Below are 25,349 nucleotides of genomic sequence, written 5' to 3'. Positions count from 1 at the left end.
TCTCCCTTTGAAAAGGGTTTGCCATTCTCAGTGTGGTTGAGGCACTGGGATTCTAGACATGGCTCTGCTTCAGTCAATCGTACATACTCACTTCCTATAAGCAAGACCCAGGAAGTTATCTGCTTCCCCCCCCCCCCCCCCACACACACACACACTTGTCCAAAGCTTCCTCCATTCCTCCCAACTCCCACTTTTTTGTTCCTTAAATGCTTTTGATGCAGCTTGACTTCTGGTTCAGTGGCAGTTCTGTGTTCTCCAACCAGGCCTCTGGCCTGGGTGATTTGTTATCTTAGGAGATACTAGATCCTTCCCTTCTAGTAGGCCCCTTCTCAGGGCTCCTTGAAAGAGCCCTACTATAACAGCTGCTGCTGGCTTTGTCCATCAAGACAAAAACCAGAGCTGTTTCTTGAGGTGGTCCCCAGCCTCGTGGCATATGCCTCCTCTGATTGCAGACTCAAAGACTAGGCTCCGGTAGCCTAGAGTGGGGAGGGGAGTGGCTGGGTGGTCCTGCTTTAGCTCAAGGTCAAGAGCCAGAGATCAAGTCTGAGCACCAGAGGGCCGGCCCAGTGTCTCTGACTACTTCTATACCTGGGAAAGGAAGTCCTAAACATAGATCTGGGTAGGTTAGCAGGAAGCCCAGGGACTATTTCAGTGTAGGAAGATCAACAATGACTATGAAGTGTCTTACTTACTATTCAACCCCAAACTCGTGGAACTCTGAAATCCCTAAAGTATCTTGATATTTTGGGAGATGAATTTAATCCATTTGAACAGCCTGTTCCTAAGGAGAACACTGCCAGCAAAATGTCCTTCAGAGTATTAAAGTACAGCTTTAAAGTACAAGCATGACTGCCTCTTTTTTCTTCTGCTTGTCCCATATTTTACTTCTAGCACTTAGACATGCACTTCCTTTATCTCCCTCTACCACCCTCCTTCCTCTTCCTCTTTCTTTGCATTCTTCTCTCAGACCTGCACAGCTCCATCCTGGAAACCTGTTGGGGTGACAAAGGAATAAAGATAGGATAGACACTTGTGTAGACAAGCTGGGAACTCAGTGTGAAGAGGCATGCTTACTGTATATGGCTGAACTAGGAAGATTGTTTAGCTGGTCTCTCTGGGTGGGAGGTCTCTCTGTGGGGGAGCAGTCTTAGCTTGTAGTCATCTGAGAGGAAGCTGTGTTTGCTATTTTCTGCACAATAATTAATCTTTCCTAAATATGCATACTTGGATCTGAGGACGGTTTTGCCAGTTCTCTGAGCCTGACAGGGAAGACTCCCATTCTCATGGGTCTGAGACATTGAGGTCCTTGACATGGCTGTGTCCCTGTCAACAATATTCATTCAGTATTTCATCCCCTTTTATTTACTCATGGCTTCTTTCCCCACAATGGAGGGATCTTAAGAAAGATGTAGAAAATGACTAGCACCTTGAACAATTTTGGCAAATCATTTGATAGAAATGGATTTTTACTTTTGCATATGTTAAATGCATTTGAGCTTTCTACATTCATATTGTATATTCCTTCATTTGTTTACCTAATCGATATTTATTTCATTAGTAGTAGTTGGCTAGTAGTATTAGAAACTGGATGTATAACGGAGTTAGAACTTGTCTCATAGAATTTCATCTTTTCTAAAGCTTGCTGTTATCTAAAATATATATTTACTTTTTTGACTTGCCTGATTTCATAAAAAAATCTATTGGTTTTTCTGTGTGAGTGTTTTATCTGTATGTGTATATGAGCACCATGTGTGTATCTGGTGTCCATGGAGGTCAGCAGAGGATATCAGACCCCCTGAAATAGGAGTTACAGATAGTTCTGAGCTGCCATTCAGGTACTAGGAATTGAACCTTGGTCCTCTGCAAGAACAAGTGCTCTTGACCAGTGAGCCATGTCTTCACCTCCTAGCTTCATTGCTTTAATAAGTTTGGGGTTACATGAAGGGCAATGGTCATGTGTTTGATTCTTATTCCTTTTGCATTATTAGTTTTACTTCTACTAAGCATGCAGCAGACCTTATAACTACCTTACATATGTAGACAGAGACATACACATATGTATACCTATATAATTGCTAGACCTTTTAATTGAATGTCATTACAGATACACCCGCATTCTCATCTCTGCAACTGAGGAACATAGCTCTCGATGCTTGTTCCTGGCAAGGTTATGTACTGTTTCTTTACAGATAGGTACAGTTTGTTACTTACCCTATTCCCAAATTTCTTGGCATATGTAGAACATAGTTTTCAGAAATTATATCCTGGTTAGCATTTGCTAAGTGTCATCTGTTTTCTCTTGCTTTACATTTCAAAACAGGTAAGCAGTGCCTTAGCATCCATGTGTTGATTAAATTGGTTTTTTAGTATTGTTCTATTTTTTACACATGCTGTACTTTCAGTTGCACAGTGTATACCTTGAGACCTTCAGTGATTTTTTTTTTTTTTTTTTTGGTTGTCACATATCCATCTTGAAGGTTTTCTTTCATTTCCACCTTTTTACCAGCAGTATAATTAGTTGGTATTTTATTTTGTCAGCTTACCAAAAAAATTAAAAAAAAATATGTATGTTCGGTAGTATGACGTATCCTGATATTTAGAGGTTAGAAAGATGACTTAGGGCTAAAGAATGCTTACTTCTTTTACAGCCAACTTGAGTTGCCTTCCCAGCATCCATGGTGGGCAGCTCACGAGCACTTATAACTTCAGCTCAAAGGGTACCCACATGTGTGCGTGCTTATGTTTGTACACACAAACACACATAAGTAAAAATAAAATCTTTAAAAAACCAAGTAATTGTATGGTTAATATTTGATGCATGGCTGTTTGTTTTAGTGTCTAAGCTAGACTGATGGTTTGAGCTAATTGATATTTGTTCAACTTTTAGTATTTTTAAGTCTTTTGAAAGTTCTTTATGTGATCAACATATTTCTTTACAAAGTTATTTTTCTACACTTGTTATTATTAAGCTTTCTTCTGTTCTTGTCTTTAGTGCTTTTGTAAAATCTACTTTGCTATTTTACCCAATCCATTCTTTTTAAAGTTTGTTTTTTTTTTAAATTAGGAATATAAAATAAGCTTTAAGAGAACACTTTAATATACAAATAAAAATAACAATTTATGACTTCAAATTCATTTGAGTTTTTCTTTCATAAATTGAGATTATCCATAAAATACATTTTTATGATTCATTATCTAATATACATTTTTTACTTAATTAGGCACTTCATAAATTTTAATGGATACCAATATTTTATCATAAAAATGTTCCATAATTTATAAAGGAATTCTTCTGGTAATTAAATTCAGGATTTTTTTCAGTTGTAAGGAGTAATGCTATGCCAAGTATTTACTCATATTTGGATCATGTCTGTATTTCAGTACTGGATCAAAATGAGCATTTAAAGCATATTTTTATTATAGGTATGTTAAAAAAATATCTTGCAGTTCTGAAACTTTTATCATTCTTTTTACTGGAAAATAGGTGAAAAGAATTGGACATGCAAAATATAATTGTGATCTTACATGTGGGAAAATTATTCAGAAGTACTTTTCAGAAGTTGAAAAAAGTGAAATGTAAATGTTGCTTTTATTCTCCAGGATAATTGTCCTTGCAGAGGCTTACTGCTGAATAAGCTCACCTTTTCCGGTTCTTTCTGAACTCTAGCTTGCTGGTTCAACTCAACTGTTCTGGCTTAAACTAAGCTGATTAATTCAATCTGCCTTTTCTCTTTGCTTTTCACTGAATTGCTCTGCTTGGCCTCAAACTGAATCTTTCAATTTACTTGAATCTTCTGGCTCCTTCTTATTCTCTGGTTTCAACTGTCTCTGCTGACCTGCACTGAATGCCAGGAACTCCCAAAGGAACTGGACTCCATTGCACTGCACTGCCCTCACTGCACGGCCTCCATCCACCCCCTCGTTCTCTCGCCTTCTTATGCTGCTCTTAAATACCTTCTCTTTCCTTTTGAAAGTTGGGTGTATCCTATCTCTGACTCATTCTGTCAAATCTTCCTGATGCTGCCCCTCAATTAGATGTCACTTTCAAACATGGCTTCTTTGTTCTGCAACCTAATTTTACCTTAAAGGTATGTACTGAGAACATGTCTTGATCACACAGACCTAGGTCTTTGGATGTGATCCCTTGCCAGAACAGTCATGTTGATGGATTAAAATTCCTCTACAGTGGTAGTGCCTAGAGCCAGTGTTTCTTCTGTTTATGGCTACGCACTACTTCTGAAATTATTCAGTAATTCAGTAATGATAGCTTAATTAGGCCATTTAAAATAAAAACGATTAATAGTCAAAACTTATATTCTATAAAGGTTTTGGGGTAACTTTGGTTACAGTTTTAACATATGTTCAGAAAATATGCAGTTGAATACATTTCTACCTAGTGACCATCTCCTTGAATAGACAGAACATTACCAGCCTGTCACAGGCCTCTTCCTGTTTTACTCCTCTTATCCTGTCAACTAAACTCCTCCAGGAAGGGCTTCTCTATGCAGAACAGTTTGTTTATAAATCGATAAACTGTAAAATTTTCTCAACTTCTCGTCTATTGAGCTTTAACAGTGTTGTTGCTTATTCAAGCAACTCATTAATTTTTGTTGCAAAATACTGTGAATGGGTTTTCATGGCAAATATATGATTTACAAAACTTATTGACTATACATTTTTTATTATCAATTTTATCAATATCAATTTTAATTCTAAACATTCATTTATTTATGATCTAGTTTGCGTGTGTCTGTGAGTACATGTGATATAGTATGTCTGAATGCTGCTTCTGGGCATTGGCTCTCTCCTCTATCATGTGGATCCTGAGGACTGCACTCAGGTAGACAAGCATGGTGTCTGGTGTCTTTACTTACTAAGCCATCTCAGTGGTCCTGACTATATTTTCATATGTACAGTTATGTCTCTGAATTTGACTGTTAATGGTAAAATGTCACACATCATTCATGTCCAGGTATTCTATAGTTTAGTTATTATTAAAATACTTGGTCTACTTTAATGAGAATTTGTCAGTTATGCATTAAAGATACCCTTAGTGGGCACCAATATGTATCAGTATTCCATTTGGAGATGAAAACAAAGCAGTATCTTAATGGATTAGTGTACCTGAGTGAGTGCAAATTTGAATTCTCCACTGTGTCCTCTGCCCGTTTGTGGTTCAAAGTTACAGGCCTATCATCTATCACCTATCTGTTGTGTGTGCTGGTATCCGTTGCCTGTGAGTTGTGCCTGTGTCTGTGTCAGATGTCTGTGTGTATGTGTGTGTCTGATGTTTGTCATGATTGTCCCAACAAAAGGCTTTTCTCTTTATTTATTGAACAGTGCAAGAAACAATATGAGAAAGGAATAAGAATTTATTACAAGAGAGTAAGTTATTGACCCTGAATAGCACTTGACACTGGAAATAGTTGTTATCAATAAACACAGGTTATTTTTAATATTTATAGTGAATATTTATTTTAAGGTTACATTTCAACATATTGGTTGCTTTCATCAAATGATTATCACAGTGCACATATGTGCATCATACAAAAACACACACACTCTTCTGGGTCAGGAACATGCAAAAATATGTAACTTACAACTAAAATTCATTTAGCTTAGCTTGTACAACCTGATTGCATGCATATTAAGGTTGGTTATACTTGTTCAAGACAGGATAAACAAACAGGCTGAGTAGCATAGCATGTTGAGTATGCAGTCTTATATGATGTCAAGGCACATCATGCACTTGATAGCAAAATATCTTTAAGTTTAGTATTTTTGTAGTCAAGAGACATTTTCAGAAAAATGTATCATCACAGAAGGCATAGAAGAGATTTTTTTTGTTGTTTTTTGTTTTTTAATTTATTCGATATATTTTTTTCTTTACATTTCAAATGATTTCCCCTTTTCTGGCTCCCCACTCCCTGAGTCCCATAAGTCCCCTTCCCTCCCCCTATTCTCCTGTCCACCCCTTCCCACTTCCCTGTTGTGTTATTCCCCTATACTGCTGCACTAAGTCTTTCCAGAACCAGGGGCCACTCCTCCATTCCACTTGCATATCATTTAATATGTGCATTATGTCTTGGGTATTTCAAGTTTCTAGGCTAATATCCACTTACAGTGAGTGTATACCATGATTGATCTTTTGAGACTGGGTTGCCTCACTTAGTATGATGTTCTCTAGATCCATCCATTTGTCTAAGAATTTCATGAATTCATTGTTTCTAATGGCTGAATAGTACTCCATTGTGTAAATATACCACATTTTTTGTATCCATTCCTCCGTTGAGGGACACCTGGGTTCTTTCCAGCTTCTGGCTATTATAAATAGGGCTGCTATGAACATAATGGAGCATGTGTCCTTATTGCATGCTGGGGAATCCTCTGGGTATATGCCCAGGAGTGTTATAGCAGGGTCCTCCAGAAGTGTCATGACCAGATTTCTGAGGAACCACCAGACTGATTTCCAAAGTGGTTGTACCATCTTGCAATCCTATCGGCAGTGGAGGAGTGTTCCTCTTTCTCCACATCCTCACCAACACCTGCTGTCTCCTGAGGTTTTAACCTTACCACCATTCTGACTGGTGTGAGGTGAAATCTCAGGGTTGTTTTGATTTGCATTTTTCTAATGACTAATGATGTTGAACATTTCTTAAGGTGCTTCTCAGCCATCCGAAGTTCTTCATGTGAAAATTCTTTGTTTAGCTCTGTACCCCACTTTTTAATAGGGTTATTTGGTTCTTTGGGGTCTACCTTCTTGAGTTCTTTGTATATATTAGATATTAGCCCTCTGTCGGATTTAGGGTTGGTGAAGATCCTTTCTCAATATGTTGGTTGACGTTTTTTGTCCTTTTGACAGTGTCCTTTGCCTTACAGAAACTTTGTAGTTTTATGAGGTCCCATTTGTCAATTCTTGATCTTAGAGCATAAAATATTGGTGTCCTATTCAGGAACTTTTTCCCTGTGCCCATGTCCTCAAGGGTCTTCCCCAGTTTCTTTTCTGTTAGTTTCAGTGTGTCAGGTTTTATTTGGAGGTCCTTGATCCTCTTGGAGTTGAGCTTAGTACAAGGAGATAAGAATGGGTCAATTCTCATTCTTCTGCACGCTGACCTCCAATTGAACCAGCACCATTTGTTGAGAGGCTGTCTTTTTTCCACTGGATTTTTTCACCTCCTTTGTCGAAGATAAAGTGACCATAGATGTGTGGGTTCATTTCTGGGTCTTCAATCCTATTCCAATGATCCACTTGCCTGACATTGTACCAATATCATACAGTTTTTATCACTATTGCTCTGTAGTAATGTTTGAGGTCTGGGATACTGATTCGCCCAGAATTTCTTTTTACTGTTGAGAATAGTTTTAGCTATCCTGGTTTTTTTTTTTTTTTTTTTTTTTTTTGTTATTCCAGATGAATTTGAGACTTGCTCTAACTCTATGAAGAATTGAGTTGGGATTTTGATGGGGATTGTGTTGAATCTGTGGATTGCTTTTGGCATGATAGCCATTTTAACTATATTAATCCTGCCAATCCATGAGCATGGATGATTTTTCCATTTTCTGAGGTCTTCTTCTATTTCCTTCTTCAGAGATCTGAAGTTCTTGTCGTATAGATCTTTCACTTGTTTGGTTAGAGTCACCCCAAGATACTTTATGCTGTTTGTGGCTATTGTGAAGGGTGTCATTTCCCTAATTTCTTTCTCAGTCTGCATATCCTTTGAGTATAGAAAGACTACTGATTTGCTTGAGTTGATTTTGTAACCAGTCACTTTGCTGAAGTTGTTTATTAGCTGTAGGAGTTCTCTGGTAGAGTTTTTTGGACCACTTAAGTATACTATCATATCATCTGCAAATAGTGATAGTTTGACTTCTTTCTTTCCAATTTGTATCCCTTTGACCTCCTTATGTTGTCTAATTGCTCTAGCTAAGTCTTTAAGAACTATATTGAAAAAATATGGAGAGGGGGCATCGTTGTCTAGTTCGTGATTTTAGTGGGATTGATTCAAGTTTCTCTCTATTTAGTTTGATGTTGGCTACCGGTTTGCTGTATATTGCTTTTACTATGCTTAGATATTGGTCTTGAATTCCTGTTCTTTCCAAGACTTTTAGCATGAAAGGATGCTGAATTTTGTCAAATGCATTTTCAGCATCTAATGAAATGATCATGTGTTTTCTTTTTTCTTTGAGTTTGTTTATGTAGTGGATAGCATTTATGGATTTCCTTATATTGAACCATCCCTGCATCCCTGGGATGAAGCCTGCTTAGTCATGGTGGATGATCATTTTGATTTGTTCTTGGATTCGGTGGGCAAGAATTTTATTGAATATTTTTGCATTGATATTCATAAGGGATACTGGCCTGAAATTTTCTTTCTTTGTTGGATCTTTGTGTGGTTTTGGTATCAGCGTAGTTGGGTAGTGTTCCTTCTGTTTCTATTTGGTGGTATAGTTTGAAGAGTATTGGTGTTAAGTCTTCTTTGAAGGTCTGATAGAATTCTGCACTAAAACCATCTTGTCCTGTGCTTTTTTTTTGGTTGGAAGGCTTTTTATGACCCCTTCTATTTCTTTAGGCGTCATGGGTCTGTTTAGATGATCCATTTCATCCTGATTTAATTTTGGTATTTGGTATCTGTCTAAGAAATTGTCCATTTCCTTCAGATTCTCCAGTTGTGTTGAGTATAGGTTTTTGTAGTAGGATCTGATAATTTTTTGAATTTCTTCAGTTTCTGTTGTTATATCCCTTTTCATTTTTAATTATGTTAATTTGGATACTGTTTCTGTGCCCTTTGGTTAGTCTGGCTAATGGTTTATCTATCTTGTTGATATTTTTCAAAGAACCAGCTCCTGGTTTTGTTGATTCTTTGTATGGTTCTCTTAGTTTCTACTTGATTGATTTCAGCCCTGAGTTTGATGATTTCCTGTCTTCTTCTCCTCCTGGGTGAATTAGCTTCTTTTTGTTCCAGGGCTTTCAGTTGTGCTGTTAAGCTTCTAGTTTATGCTCTCTCCAATTTCTTTTTGGAGGCACTCAAAGCTATGAGTTTTCCTCTTAGAACTGCTTTCATTGTGTTCCATAAATTTGAGTATGTTGTGCCTTCATTTTCATTAAATTCTAAAAAGTCTTTGATTTCTTTTTTTATTTCTTCCTTGACCAAGGTATCATTGAGTAGAGTATTGTTTAGTTTCTGTGTGTATGTGGACTTTCTGTTGTTTTTGTTGTTATTAAAGACCACTTTTACTCCATAGTGATCTGATAGGAGGCATGGGATTATTTCGATCTTCTTATATTTGTTGAGGTCTGTCTTGTGACTAACTATATGATCGATTTTGGAGAAGGTACCAAAAGGTATATTCTATTGCTTTGGGATGAAAAGTTCTCTATATATCTGTTAAATCCAATTGGTCCAAAGATTCAATAAGTTTCACTGTGTCCCTGTTTAGTTTCTGTTTTCCTGATCGGTCTATTGAGGAGGGTGGGGTGTTGAAGTCACCCACAATTATTGTGTTAGGTGCAATGTGTGCTTTGAGCTTTAGTAAAGTTTCTTCTATGAATGAAGGTGCCCTAGCATTTGGAGCATAGATGTTCAGGATTTAGAGTTCTTCTTGGTGGATTTTTCCTTTGACCAGGAAGAAGTGACCTTTTGATGACTTTAGGTTGAAAGTCAATTTTATCTGATATTAGAATGGCTACTCTGGCTTATTTCCTGAGAGCATTTGCTTGTAGAATTGTCTTCCAGCCTTTTACTCGAAGGTAGTTTTTGTCTTTGACACTGAGGTATGTTTCCTGTATGCAGCAAAATGTAGGGTCCTGTTTCTTTATTCAGTCTGTTAGTCTATGTCTTTTTATTGGGGAATTGAGTCCATTGATGTTAAGAGATATTAAGGAGTAGTGATTATTGCTTCCTATCATTTTTGATGTTAATTTTATACTTGTGTGGTTATCTTCTTTTGGGTTTGATGAAAGAAGGTTATTATCCTGCTTTTTCAAGGGTATAGTTTCCTTCCTTGTATTGGTGCTTTCCCCCATTATCCTTTGTCGGGCTGGGTTTTTTGAAAGATATTGTGTAAATTTGGTTTTGTCATAGAATATCTTGGTTTCTCCATCTACAGTGATTGGAGAGTCTTGGCTGGCATTTGTGTTCTCTTAGAGTCTGCATGAGATCTGCCCAGGATCTTCTAGCTTTCTTGGTCTCTGGTGAGAAGTCTGCTGTAATTCTGATAGGTCTTCCTTTATATGTTACCCTTTTTCTCTTACTGCCTTTAGTATTCTTTCTTTGTTTAGTACATTTGGGGTTTTGATTATTATGTGACGGGAGGTATTTCTCTTCTGGTCCAGTCTGTTTGGAGTTCTGTATGCTTCTTGTATATTCATGGTCCTGTCTCTTTAGGGAAATTTTCTTCCATAATTTTGTTGAAGATATTTGCTGGCACTTTAAGTTGTAAATCTTCACTCTCATCAATGCCTATAATCCTTAGGTTTGGCTTTCACATTGTGTCCTGTATTTCCTGGATGTTCTGCGTTACAAGCCTTTTGCATTTTACATTTTTTTTGACTGTTGAGTCCATGGTTTCTGTGGTATCTTCAGCATCTGAGATTCTTTCTTCTATGTCTTGTATTCTGTTGTTGATATTTGCATCTATGGCCCCTGATTTCTTCCCAAGGTTTTCTATCTCCAAAGTTGTCTCCCTTTGCGATTTCTTAGTTGTTTCCACTTATGTTTTTAGATCTTGGATGTTTTTGCTCAGTTTCTTCAATTGCTTGTTTGTGTTTTCCTGTAATTCTTTGAGAGATTTTTGTGTTTCCTCTTTCATGACTTCTGCCTGTTGATCAATGTTCTCCTCTATTTCTTTAAGTGATTTTTGCATTTCTTCCTTATTGGCTACTATCTTTTGACCCATAATCTCCTGAATTTCTTTATGTGATTTTTGAGTTTCCCTTGTAAAGACTTCTAGCTTTTGATCATTTTTCTCCTAAATTTCTTTAAGAGATTTATTTATTTCCTTCATGTGTTCCTCTAACAGCATCATGATCAGTGATTTAAATCCAACTCTTGTTTTTCTGGTGTGTTGGGGTATCCAGGACTTGCTGTAGTTGGAGAATTCTGTTCAGATGCTGCCATAATGCCTTGGTTTCTGTTAGTAAAGTTCCTATGTTTGCCTTTAGCCATCTAGTTCTCACTGGTGTTAGATGGTCATATTGTCACTGGCTGGTGCTTCAACCTCCTGTGGACCTTTAAGGCTATTTTGGTGACGCTGGATGCCTGGATTTCCTCTGGCCCAGATTGCTGATGTGCTGCCTTCCTCTTTTGTGCAGTTGGAACCCTGCTGATTCTTGCCTCAAGCAATGTTATACTTGGGTTGTCTCAGTGAACCAGGTGCTCCCTGACTGCTCTGTCATGGAGAGAAGATATTAGAGGAGAGTCACTCCCTCTGCTGATCCCCATGTAGGACACAGGCCCCATGACAGGCTGGCTGGCAGACAAACCCCCTATGTGCTCAGGTCCTGGGCGCAGGCAGACCCCTGGTGGTTTGTGCCCCCAGAGATCTTAACCTCAGGATATTTCTGTCCCGGCAGACAGGGAAGATAGATCTTAAAAATTAGAGAAGTACTTCCTGTGCTTTTTTTTTTTTTATTACCTTTAGTTATTAACCATTTTCAGGTTTATTTTTAGAATTTTGTGGAGAGTATAGTCTCAATTCTATTTTCAATTAATATTTAAGATCTGCAATATATTGCCTGGGACATTTTGGAAAAAAGTTTTAAATTTAAAACATACATTTTGCATTGTGAAAAATTAATATGTAGAATCCTAGGACTGATCTTGGCCCTAATGACCTATCACAAATCTATATGAAATATTACATATCTACCAATCTTTCTTTCTTTCTTTCTTTCTTTCTTTCTTTCTTTCTTTCTTTCTTTCTTTCTTTCTTTCTTTCTTTCTTTCTTTCTTTCTTTCTTTCTTTCTTTCTTCCTTCCTTCCTTCCTTCCTTCCTTCCTTCCTATTTCACAAATATAACTATTTGTGATTCTTTTTCTTAAAATATTTTTATTTTTTATATTCTTTGTTTACATTCATAATTTGACTTCTTCCATTCCAATTTGTATCCCCTTGACCTCCTTATGTTGTCTAATTGCTCTAGCTAGAACTTCAAGTACTATATTGAAAAGACATGGAGAGAGAGGACAGCCTTGTCTAGTCCCTGATTTTAGTGGGATTGCTTCAAGTTTCTCTCCATTTAGTTTGATGTTGGCTATCCGTTTGCTGTATATTGCTTTAACGATGTTTAGGTATGGGCCTTGAATTCCTGTTCTTTCCAATACTTTTAGCATGAAAGGATGCTGGATTTTGTCAAATGCTTTTTCTGCATCTAATGAGATGATCATATGGTTTTTTTCTTTGAGTTTGTTTATGTAGTGGATAGCATTGATGGATTTCCTTATATTGAACCATCCCTGCATCCCTGGGATGAAGCCTACTTGATCATGGTGGATGATCGTTTTGATGTGTTCTTGGATTCGGTTGGCAAGAATTTTATTAAGTATTTTTGCATCAATATTCATAAGAGAAATTGGCCTGAAGTTCTCTTTCTTTTTTTTTTTTTTTTTTAAATATTTTTATTTTCTATATTCTTTGTTTACATTCCAAATGATTTCCCCTTTCCCGGATCCCCCCTCCCCATATGTCCCATAAACCTTCTCTCCATCCCTTCTCCAATCACCTCCCTCCTTTTTCTCTGTCCTCATATTCCCTTCCCATGCTAGATCAATCCTTTCCAGGATCAGGACCCTCTCCATATATCTTCATGGGAGTCATTTGTTATGCAATTTGTCCCTTGGGTATTCAGGGCTTCTGGGCTAATTAATATCCACTTATCAGAGATTGCATTCCATGTGTATTCGTTTGTGATTGGGTTACCTTACTTAGGATGATATTTTCCAGATCAAACCATTTGCCTAAAAATTTTGTGAAGTCATTGTTTCTAATTGCTGAGTAGTATTCCATTGTGTAAATATACCACATTTTCTGTATCCATTCCTCCTTTGAGGGGCATCTGGGTTCTTTCCAGCTTCTGGCTATTATAAATAATGCTGTTATGAACATAATGGAGCATGTGTCTTTATTGCATGCTGGGGAATCCTTTGGGTATATGCCCAGGAGAGGTATAGCAGGGTCCTCTGGAAGTCTCATGTCTAGTTTTCTGAGGAACCTCCAGACTGATTTCCACAGTGGTTGTACCATCTTACAGCCACACCAGCAGTGGAGGAGTGTTCCTTTTTCTCCACATCCTCACCAATACCTGCTGTCTCCTGAGTTTTTGACCTTAGCCATTCTGACTGGTGTAAGGTGAAATCTCAGGGTTGTTTTGATTTGCAGTTCCCTAATGACTAATGATGTTGAGCACTTCTTAAGGTGCCTCTCGGCCATCCCAATTTCTTCAGGTGAAAATTCGTTGTTAAGATCTGTATCCCATTTTTTAATAGGGTTATTTGGTTCCCTGGGGTCTAACTTCTTGAGTTCTTTGTATATATTGGATATTAGCCCTCTATCAGATGTGGGGTTGGTGAATATCCTTTTCCAATTTGATGGTTGCCATTTTGTCCTTTTAACAGTGTCCTTTGCCTTACAGAAACTTTGTAATTTTATGAGGTCCCATTTGTTAATTCTTGATCTTAAAGCATAAGCTATTGGTGATCTGTTCAGGAACTTTTCCCCTGTGCCCATGTCCCCAAGGGTCTTCCCCAGTTTCTTTAGTTTCAGTGTGTCTGGTTTTACATGGAGGTCCTTGATCCACTTGGAGTGAAGTTTAGTACATGGAGATAAGAATGGATCAATTCGCATTCTTCTGCATGCTGACCTCCAATTGATCCAGCACCATTTGTTGAAAAGGCTATCTTTTTTCCACTGGATGTTTTTGGCTCCTTTGTTGAAGATCAAGTGACCATAGGTGTGTGGATTCATTTCTGGATCTTCAGTTCTATTCCATTGGTCCACTTGTCTGTCACTGTGCCAATACCATGCTGTTTTTACCATTATTGCCCTGTAGTATTGCTTGAAGTCAGGGATACTGATTCCCCCAGAATTTCTTTTGTTGTTGAGAATAGTTTTAGCTATCCTGGGTTTCTTGTTATTCCAGATGAATTTGAGAATTGCTTTTTCTAACTCTGTGAAGAACTGAGTTGGGATTTTGATGGGGATTGCATTGAATCCGTAGATTGCTTTTGGCAAGATGGCCATTTTAACTATATTAATTCTGTCAATCCACGAGCATGGCATATTTTTCCATTTTCTGAGGTCTTCTTCGATTTCCTTCTTTAGAGACCTGAAGTTCTTGTCATATAGATCTTTCACTTGTTTGGTTAGAGTTACACCAAGATACTTTATATTGTTTGTGGCTATTTTGAAGTGTGTCGTTTCCCTAACTTCTTTCTCAGCCTGCTTATCCTTTGAGTATAGGAAGGCAACTGATTTGCTTGAGTTGATTTTATAACCAGCCACTTTGCTGAAGTTGTTTATCAGCAAACAGGATATTTTTTAAAGTAGGAGTTCTCTGGTGGAGGTTTTCAGGTCACTTAAGTAGACTATCATGTCATCTGCAAATAGTGATAATTTGGCTTCTTCCTTTCCAATTTGTATCCCCTTGACTTTCTTGTGTTGTCTAATTGCTCTAGCTAGAACTTCAAGTACTATATTGAAAAGACATGGAGAGAGAGGACAGCCTTGTCTAGTCCCTGATTTTAGTGGAATTGCTTCAAGTTTCTCTCCATTTAGTTTGATGTTGGCTATCCGTTTGCTGTATATTGCTTTAACGATGTTTAGGTATGGGCCTTGAATTCCTGTTCTTTCCAATACTTTTAGCATGAAAGGATGCTGGATTTTGTCAAATGCTTTTTCTGCATCTAATGAGATGATCATATGGTTTTTTTCTTTGAGTTTGTTTATGTAGTAGATAGCACTGATGGATTTCCTTATATTGAACCATCCCTGCATCCCTGGGATGAAGCCTACTTGATCATGGTGGATCATTGTTTTGATGTGTTCTTGGATTCGGTTGGCAAGAATTTTATTAAGTATTTTTGCATCAATATTCATAAGAGAAATTGTCCTGATGTTCTATTTCTTTGTTGGATCTTTGTGTGGTTTTGGTATCAGCGTAATTGTGGCTTCATAGAATGAGTTGGGTAGAGTTCCTTCTGTTTCTATTTTGTGGAATAGTTTGAAGAGTAATTGTGTTAGGTCTTTTATGAAGGTCTGATAGAACTCTGTACTTAAGCCATCTGGTCCTGTGCTTTTTTTGGTTGGGAGACTTTCTATGACTCTTTTTATTTTTTCAGGTTTTATGGGACTGTTTAGTTGGTCTATTTGAACCTGATTTAGTTTTGGTGTTAGATATCTGTCTAGGAAACTGTCCATTTCCTTCAGATTTTCCAGTTGTGTTGAGTATAGGCTTTTGTAGTAGGACCTAATGATTTTTTGAATTTCCTTAGTTTCTGTTGTTATATCTCCCTTTTCATTTCTAAGTTTGTTAATCTGGATACTGTCTCTGTGTCCTTTGGTTAGTCTGGATAAGGGTTTATCTATCTTGTTGATTTTCTTAAAGAATCAGCTCCTGGTTTTGTTGATTCTTTGTATGGTTCTCTTTGTTTCTACTTGATTGATTTCGGCCCTGAGTTTGATGATTTCCTGCCTTCTACTCCTCCTGAGTGAATTAGCTTCTTTTTGTTCCAGGGTGTTTCAGGTGTGTCATTAAGCTGTTAGTTTATGCTCTCTCCATTTTCTTTTTGGAGGCATTCAGGGCTCTGAGTTTTCCTCTTAGCACTGCTTTCATTGTGTCCCATAGATTTGGGTATGTTGTGTCTTCATTTTCATTATGTTCTAAAAAGTCTTTAATTTCTTTCTTTATTTCTTCCTTGATCAAGGTATCATTGAGTAGAATATTGTTCAGTTTCCACATGTATGTGGGTTTTCTGTTGTTTCTGTTGCTATTGAAGACCACTTTTTCTCCATAGTGATCTGATAGGAGGCATGGGATTAGTTCCATCTTCTTATATTTGTTGAGGTCTGTCTTGTGACCAATTATATGGTCGATTTTGGAGAAGGTACCATGATGTACTGAGAAAAAGGTATATTCTTTTGCTTTAGGATAGAATGTTCTATATATATCTGTTAAATCTAATTGGTCCAAAGCTTCAATTAGTTTCATTGTGTCCCTGTTTAGTTTCTGTTTTCCTGATCGGTCCATTGAGGAAAGTGCAGTGTTGAAGTCACCCACAATTATTGTGTTAGGTGCAATGTGTGCTTTGAGCTTTAATAAAGTTTCTTTTATGAATGCGGGTGCCCTTGCATTTGGACCATAGATGTTCAGGATTGATAGTTCTTCTTGTTGTATTTTTCCTTTGACCAGCAAGAAGTGTCCCTCAGAGTTTCTTTTGATGACTTTGGGTTGAAAGTCAATTTTATCTGATATTAAAATGGCCACTCCAGCTTGTTTCCTGATACCATTTCTTGTAAAATTGTCTTCCAGCCTTTTACTCTAAGGTAGTGTTTGTCTTTGACCCTGAGGTGTGTTTCCTGTATGCAGCAAAATGTAGGGTCCTGTTTATGTATCCAGTTGGTTAGTCTATGTCTTTTTATTGGAGCATTGAGTCCATTGATGTTAAGAGATATTAAGGAGTAGTGGTTGTTTCTTCCTGTCATTTTTGACGTTATTTTTTAAATTTGATTGGTTAACCTCTTTTAGGTTTGATGAAAGGTTACTATCTTGCTTTTTCCGGGGTGAAGTTTCCTTTCTTGTTTTGGTGTTTTCCTCCTATTATCCTTTGCAAGGCTGGGTTTGTGGATAGATATTGGGTAAACTTGGTTTTGTCATGGAATATCTTAGTTTCTCCATCTATGGTGATTGAGAGTTTTGCTGGATATAGTAGTTTTGGCTGGCATTTGTGTTCTCTTAGAGTCTGCATGAGTTCTGCCCAGGGTCTTCTAGCCTTCATAGTCTCAGGTGAAAAATCTGCTGTGATTCTGATAGGTCTTCCTTTATATGTTACTTGGCGTTTTTCTCTTACTGCCTTTAATATTCTTTCTTTGTTTAGTATATTTGGTGTTTTGATTATTATGTGACGGGAAGTATTTCTGTTCTGGTCCAGTCTGTTTGGAGTTCTGTAGGCTTCTTGTATATTCCTTGGCATCTCTCTCTTTAGGTTAGGGAAGTTTTCTTCCACAATTTTATTGAGGATATTTGCTGGCCCTTTAAGTTGTAAATCTTCACTCTCATCTATGCCTATAATCCTTAGGTTTGGTCTTCTCATTGTGTCCTGGATTTCCTGGATCTTTTGGGTTACAAGCTTTTTGCATTTTGCCTTTTCTTTAACTGTTGAGTCCATGGTTTCTATGGTATCTTCAGCATCTGAGATTCTTTCTTCTATGTCTTGTATTCTGTTGTTGATATTTGCATCTATGTCCCCTGATTTCTTCCCAAGGCTTTCTATCTCCAAAGTTGTCTCCCTTTGAGTTTTCTTAGTTGTTCTACTTCTGATTTTAGATCCTGGATGGTTTTGCTTAGCTCCTTCACTTGCTTGTTTGTGCTTTCCTGTAATTCTTTAAGAGATTTTTGTGTTTCCTCTTTCATGACCTCAGTCTTTTGACCAAAGTTCTCCTGTATTTCTCTAAGTGTTTTTTGCGTTTCCTCCTTATTGGCTTTTGTATTCTCCTGAATTTTTTTCAATGATTTTTGTTTCTCTTGCAAGGGCTTCTAACTTTTCATCCATTTTCTCCTAAATTTCTTTAAGTATGTCTTTCATGTTTTCCTGTACCAGCATCATGACCAGTGATTTTAAATCCAAATCTTGTTTTACTGGTGTGATGGGGTATCCAGGACATGCTGGTAAAGGAGAATTGGGTTCAGATGTTGCCATATTGCCTTGATTTCTGTTAGTGACGTTCCTGCGTTTGCCTTTTGCCATCTAGTTCTCACTGGTGTTAGTTGGTCTTGTCAATGTTGGACTCAACAGTGCAAGCTGCCTCTTCCCAGGTGGCCTCTGGTGCACAGCTTACCTCCTGCACTGCCTGGAGACAGGGTGCTGTTGCCCAGGCTGTTCAGATCCTGACGCAGACACCTGAAGGCTCCCGCTGGGGCCTGCTGGATTCATCAGAGCACACTGACTCCTCCTAGCCGGCCTACTGGAAGCCCCTCTTGCCTCTTGCAGGACCTGGAGATGTGGAGTTGCTGCCCAGGCTGATCTGGATCCAGAAGCAGAGAGATCTGAGGGCTCCTGCTAGAGGGCTCAGGACTGGAACTTAAGCTTTGTGCCACTGGAGCAAGCTGTGCGCTCCCAGACTGCCTCAGGGTACACACCAGGTCTCCAGCACTTCCTGGAGACCGAGTGTTGTGGCCCAGGCTGTTCAGATCCCGAAGCAGACACATGAAGGCTCCTGCCGGGGCCCGCTGGATTCACCAGAGCACACTGACTTTTCCCAGCCGGCCTCCCGGAAGCCCCTCTTGCCTCTTGCAGGACCTGGAGATATGGGGTTGCCGCCCAGGCTGATCTGGATCCGGAAGCGGAGAGATCTGAGGGCTCCTGCCAGAGGCCTCAGGACTGGACCCTAAGCTCCGTGCCACTGGAGCAAGCTGTCTATTTGTGATTCTTAAAGCTATCTACTTGTTTACTCTCCCTAGATGAATGTTTCCAGACAAGACCTATCACCTGAACTGAAAACTTGTGCATGTGTGTGTACTTGTAGACTGTGTATGTATAGTGCGTGTATACCTTGTCCAGGGTTCTTTTGTTGTTTTAACTTTCAACAAAGATAATTTTTCATTGTTTTTTTTTTCTGAAAATAAATCAGTATCTATAATTTTTTAGTAGCACATTTGTATTTTAATTTACACTTCACTAGCTCAGTTTTAGGCATTGCAGGATATTATGATTAATATGTTTATAGGTTACTTAGTTATATTTGCTTCAATTAATCAAGTTCTTTAAAATGGCATCTTAATAGAAATGCTCTTATGCTGCTCATTTCTCCATTGTTGTAGACATGTTAGGTTTTGCTGCCCTCTGCCTGTGAGGATTTGCCAATAATTTGAAGGCAATTTGAGCCAAGTTCAAGGGGTTTTCCTTTGAAATTGTTTTTTTTTTTTTTTTTTTTTGATTGAAAATAACTTTGTAGAGTTCATATTTGGTCAAAATGTTAGTAATCTCATGAAAAATACTTTTGATTGGAATGAACTGATTGGGAAATAAAATGAACGTTATTTTACTTGGGTAAATATTTAGGAGGTGTGGGGGAAGAATTCAAAATACTAGCCCGAACCAGAAGAAGCAGAACCCAAGATCCAAGTGTATTCTAGGAATATACGTGTATGCTTCTCAGCCTGAAATCAGAAGTAAAAGTGAGGAGGACTTCATACTCCAAGTCTTCTGGCTTTTAGTGATGTGTGTAAAGTCTCATTATTGTTGGTGCTGACTGAAGGACTCAGATTAGTACATTTTGAAGTATATTGTGCAAACAGATCTCCTAGAAATCTTGATAATCTTATTGTCCATATTCTGATTCATCAGGGTAGGGCCCAAGGGGATGAATTTCTTGTCCTTGATAACCTCTATTGCTGGAGACAAAGGATCTTGTGCTTGATAGGCAAGCACTCTACTACTGAGCTAAATTCCTATCCCAGAGGTCTCCTTTCTATCAATTTCTTAGATAATGCTGTGCTATGCAAGATTTAAATTTAGGATCTTAGCATAGTGTTTTGAGTTGTTGATATAACAGAGTTTCAGATACAAAAAAGCAGAGTGAAAATGTCAAATTCCTCCTTGAGGGAAAAAGGGAAAGGAAGGAAATGAATATTTATCAAGTACTATATACTCTGTTCTCTGCTTAATGCTTATTCAAACCCAGTTATTATTTTTCTCACTAGAGTTAGGCATTGCTCTTTCAAACTAATGAAGGGGCCTTTTCATCCCATTTTCTCTCCACTCAGAAACTAGGCCATAAACCATTTGCCTCAGCAGAAGACCCCAAAGTCCAGGAACAAGACAATAAAATCCCCCACTGAGGAACAGCCTGAAGATAGCCGCGTGAATGGGAGATAATCTTATCTCAGGATAGGCCATCTGTGTTGGGCAGCCCATCCTGTGGTTAATCATTCATGACACAGGAATGCAGCCCATCTGGGGCATCCTGGCACCCATCAGTGAGGTCTTGGAATACCTAATCCTAACAATATAGTAATAATAAAATGTTTACCTATCTTAAGTCTAAGTCACTTTGCTGACCTGCCTGTCTGAGTAGTTCTGAGACTGGAAGCTGCCTTTTTCAGTTTAGCACTGCATAGTAGAATGGGGGTTGGGGTGGGTTTGAAATAGCCTTTGTTCTGTCTCTGTAGGAACTGCAGCCTTTGGTTGAGTCCTGGGAAGAAAGAGGGAAGGGAGGCCTGTCCCTGCTCTTTGTTCTCCACACTTGTATGGCTTTCGGAGTGCATGATCACGTGGTAAAAAGTATACCACAAATTTGCACATAAATTCAAGTCATAAATTGAATGAAAGGTTTACAACAAAGGATATCTACATGTGTTATCTACTAAGAGTAATTATCTGGCTACACATTCATCATTTGTTACTAGCTCTACAGGTTCTTGGAGAATTAAAGACCATAACTAAGTTTATCCTTGAAGTTTTGTATAGATATTCAGTCCTTGTACCTATAGTTTCTTTTTTATAACCTTTCAATAATGGATTTTACAACCTTTTGGAATGTGCTCTAGGTTTTAGATCCCTGTTTGCTATCTCAGAAGTAATTAACTAGTGACTCTTGAAGACTGGCAGAGTTCTCATTGCAGTTTTAATATCAGAAAAGATTAATAGCATTCCTATAAGTGTCTTTGTCTCAGTCACCAGTTTGAAGTGGTGGTGACCCCTGAATGCTGGTTGTTTCTGCACATTAAATGTTTAGCTCTTTGTTTTTGCATACTATTTGAGTCTGGGGTGATTTCAAATCCTAACACTAAAATGTAGTCACCATAGAGTTAGACCCTCTAGGTTATATTACTTCAGTACAGTGTGTCCAAGACACCAATTGTTGGTTTCTGTGCAAATGTCCTGTCTGCTCGCTGTGCTCGCTCGCGAGCCTCGGGGATGCGGTGGAGCCGTGGGCCGCAATGAGATACACCAGGCCAAACAGTTTCACGTGGGACTTTATTTAAGATAGGGAAGGGGTAGCGGCGGGAAGGAAGGAGAGAAAGAGAGAAGAAAAAAGAGAATGGGGAAGAAGCGCTGCCCGGTTATATACCGGTGGTGACATAATTACAGGTAAAGGTAGGCTATGGAATTCTGGGTAAACGGCAGCTGTTGCCTTGGCAACAGACCTATACATTGTCTTAATTGTCGCTTGTATGATGTCACAAGCTTTGCAGACCTCGGGTACCTACACCAATTCTTCTTTACTTGATTTTCTTTATCTTCTTTAGTCTTTCAAATGTAGAAGACTGACTTCCTGAAATACCTCCCTTTATGTGATCTTTAAATACTTGTTTATGATTCCAGGACATGTTTACAGGCAAGACATTCACATGTATCATATGTTTCATGTCATATGTAATATTCTATATCTCTAGTGTTCCATTTCAGTACCTTCACTTGGATAGTGGTATCTCAAACTCCCTACCTCAGTCCTAACTCTTTGCCTACTAAGTGTTTTCTCTCCATAGACTTTGTTATTTCAGTAAATAGTATCTTCATTTTCCAAATGTTAATTTTTTAGGCAAAAGGTTTTAGTCCTTAATTATAGTTTCTCCAGTGTGAAGTACCTGAGTTGAACCCAATGTCCTGTTTGGTATGTGTTACCACAGTGAACTCTTCCTTGGACTCTCTTTTTTTTACCTTTGTTTACTCTGTATTCTCTGCAGACTAGTCATATTAATACTTGCTTGCATTCTGTCAAGGGCTTCCATCTGTGAGCAAATCATTAAGAAAGATCAAAGTCTTAATTGATCCAGTTCTTCTTTCCCTATTTCCATCCCTCAGCACTATCTATAATAGCCTATTTGGAGCTTCTCTCTCTCTCTCTCTCTCTCTCTCTCTCTCTCTCTCTCTCTCTCTCTCTCTCTGTCTTCCACCTCCCTTCCCTCTCCCCGTCCCTCTTCCTCTCCTCTATTCCCCTTTCTCTTTCTCCCTCCCTCTGTCCCTTCCTCTCCCCTTCTCTCTGTGTGTTCTGCTTTGCTCTAGACAGCTTTTTCTTGCTATTCTAAAAACGCTCTAGTTGAGACAGCTCTCTTGCTAGTAAAAATTCTAAAAGCTATATAGATAGCTCATAGCTTTTCTGACTGAACTCAGAAAAGCGGCTATTAAAAAATTGTTGGATCCTCTGACCAAGTCAGAAATCTTGTTAAGAAACAATTCTTGAAGAGCTGTGTTGTTCTCCAGAGATCTCCAGACAGCTCTCTTCTTACTAGAGAAAAAAAAATATCTAAAAAAGAATTGCTATTTCTTTTTGCTAGCTCATCTCCTGCAGACTAAAAGCTGAGTTTTTTATTTCCATACCAAGTCAGTCATTTACTGCAGGTTTCCATTAGATTATCTTGTGAATCAGCATCATGAGTGACCCCGGGTCTATGATTCTTAAGAGACAGCAAGCACACATATTTTTCTTAACATTGCAAAAGAATTGGGAAATCTCTCTACCTCTGTTTAGCACAGACAATAAACTAGTTGGGTGGGACCCTGCCCTGAAATTACCATTTCTACCACACCTGTGCCTAACCATGCTCTGCACTAGGCTGACGCTGAACTCAGGAATCTGCCTGCCTTTGTGTCGTTGTATGAGCTGGGTCATAGGGTAGCTGCCTTTGTTCCTTTAGATTCATGAACCCCCTCATAATTCATATTGCATCCTTACATTTTGCGTAGTTGAGAAATTATATATATTTTCGAACAAACTCATGTATTTATGTTCTTTCCAATAACATTAAGGGCTGTCCATATGGTGAGACTTTAGCTATGAGACCTTTACCTCCTGGACTTGTGCTGTTTCTGATTCTCATAGAATCATTAGCATTAACAGGGATCCTTGGAGGAATGTGAAAATAATGTACATTATTATACAAACAATCCTTACACCCATAGCAGCCATGGACACTTATGGAGGCTTACACTGGGCTGTGTCAGGGGCAGGAGCCATGTCACCATGTCAGTCTGTCCCCACCTGGGCTGGGATCTGTACCAGGTAATTTATTGTATAGGAGTATCATGGAAGAGGAAGCCTTCCTTGAAGAGTTACCTCCATCAGAGCGGCCTGTGGGCAAGTCTCAGGGGCATTTTCTTGATAGATGATTGTTCTGGGAGAGACCAGGACAAAGTGGACCATGCTATCTTTTTGCAGGTGGTCCTGAGGTGTATAGGAAGAAAACTGAGCAAGCTACAGAAATTGAGCTACTAAGTACGATTTCTCGTTGGTTTCTGCTTCAGTTCCTGCCTTCAGGTTCTTGCTTTGAGTTCCTGCCTGGGTTTTCTTTGGTGATGGAAGGCCAAATAAACCCTTTCCTCCTTAAATTAGATTTAGTCATGATGCTTATCACAGCAATAGAAGGCAAACTAGGAAACTCTGATGTCACCTTACAGAGACACTGTACTGCTATAAAGTAGTAGGACTTCCCTTATTCATTACATATAATGCTTTTCCATCTTTTCATCCTGATTTAAATTTTTTTATTAGTACTTGTAGCCACATCTGACATCTTGTATTATTTACTCTCTTCCTTCTTTAGTGGAATGTCAGCTTCCTGAGGCAGAGATTTTGTTTTGCTTCTGCTGTGTCCTCAGGTTCTGGTACGGTGTCCAGCACAGACAGCTGCAGAGGGGAGGCCCAGTTAATGTTTGTTGAGTGACCACATACAGCTTTTCTCTCTTTCCTTTTCAGTAAGAGCATTACTAACAAAACAGTGAGGGTCTCGTGACTTTCTAATAGCTACTCCCTTATGTGTCTTAGCTTTTCAGTGGATTTAATCTGAAATTTAATTCCTTTATCTTTTTTGATCTTTACCTGGCAGTTAGCTTTTATTGTTAGACTTTAGGCAGTTGACAATTATTGTTAAAATAGGATGTCAGTGAAATAAGTCCTGATTAAATTCAGTAATAAAGACATTTCAGTCATACTATTAAGCTTGTGGAATGATTTTTCTTTAACTTTGACTAAACTACATTTTATTTTTTAATTAATACTTATAATCTTACCGCAGAACTATAATCATTAAAATTAGTTCTAGTTTTTAGATCCATTGAATTTGATTATAAAATATTTTGTAATGTAAACAATAGGTCTGCCTTCAGTAAGTTTTCTGAAATGATTTGAGATATTACATTGAATTCTGTCTTAAAAGGAGCACACAAATCAATTTCTGCTCAAATAAATCAAGTTGAAATTAAATTAGTGTTGTACTGTTTCATGTGTAGTTATTAAGCCCTGTATTGCATGCTTAGATATGTCAGAGAAAATGTTTCTGTCCCAGGAGTGTGTTGGCTTCATTCTTTACTTCATAGCAGAGGTGTAAATAAGGGACAACAACTAAAGTGAGAGTAATTCTATGAGAGGGGGAAGGTAACCCATCTCCCAGACTGGGACAAGGAGGCCATATTTGGACTTGAAACATTTTGGGCAGAGAGAAATTGCATTGAATAAAACATAGAAGTACATGATATGCTGCTATGTTGGGAAATACAATTTTCTCATGGAAAAAAAAAGTAGATTTTGGAGAATTAATAAGATAGGCTCAACTAATAGTATACAGTTTGTTTCTAAAAAAAAAAATTTAGAAAATATTTAACTTACATTTTCTTTTTTCATCAAGGCAAGTGAGTTTTTGCCAGAGTCCATGTCAGCAGCATTGTTTTTTGTCTCGTTGGACCTGCCTATTTCTTTGGAATATCCAGAGATTCATGACACTGTTGTGGCTTATTTGGAACAGCTGGATTCTGAAAATTACAGCATTTATAAGCGAACTGCAGAGGCTGTTTATTCAATTGAATGTACCTGTAACTTTCTATCTGATGTGGGGAAAGAGGTAAAATATTTTGCAAATAATCTCTTAAATCTTTTTTTGGTGAAATGTTTAGAAAATCTAACTTACAGTGTTCCAACTGATAAACAACAAGTGAATTGGTTGTTGGTATGTGAAAAAAATGTGATACATTTTGATTGGAGTGGTCTATATTCTTATTAAAATAAAGATATAATTTATACAAAAGCAATAACAGAGACATTAGGGTACTGAATAGTGTGTTTTCATAGAATTAGCCATTTGAAAAAGCTATAACTATTCTGTCTTACACATAATAGCAAGTACCTCTATCAATGTCTTAC

The 25,349-nt window shown here is 38.0% G+C and overlaps 1 protein-coding gene across 1 annotated transcript in view; it reads left to right on the top strand.

Moving 5' to 3' along the window:
* Positions 1-25,349, top strand: part of Rttn (rotatin) — a 234,439-nt gene that overhangs the window by 33,066 nt on the left and 176,024 nt on the right. Inside the window, exon 12 of the mRNA XM_052155468.1 lies at positions 24,838-25,050. Within this exon, the coding sequence (XP_052011428.1) occupies positions 24,838-25,050 (213 nt within the window). The remainder of the gene's footprint in view (positions 1-24,837; positions 25,051-25,349) is intronic.

The sequence above is a fragment of the Apodemus sylvaticus genome, chromosome 13 (genome assembly GCF_947179515.1).
Source record: "Apodemus sylvaticus chromosome 13, mApoSyl1.1, whole genome shotgun sequence".
NCBI lineage: Eukaryota > Metazoa > Chordata > Mammalia > Rodentia > Muridae > Apodemus > Apodemus sylvaticus.
Note: the sequence above shows the minus strand (reverse complement) of the source record. Positions and strands in the feature narration are given on the sequence as shown.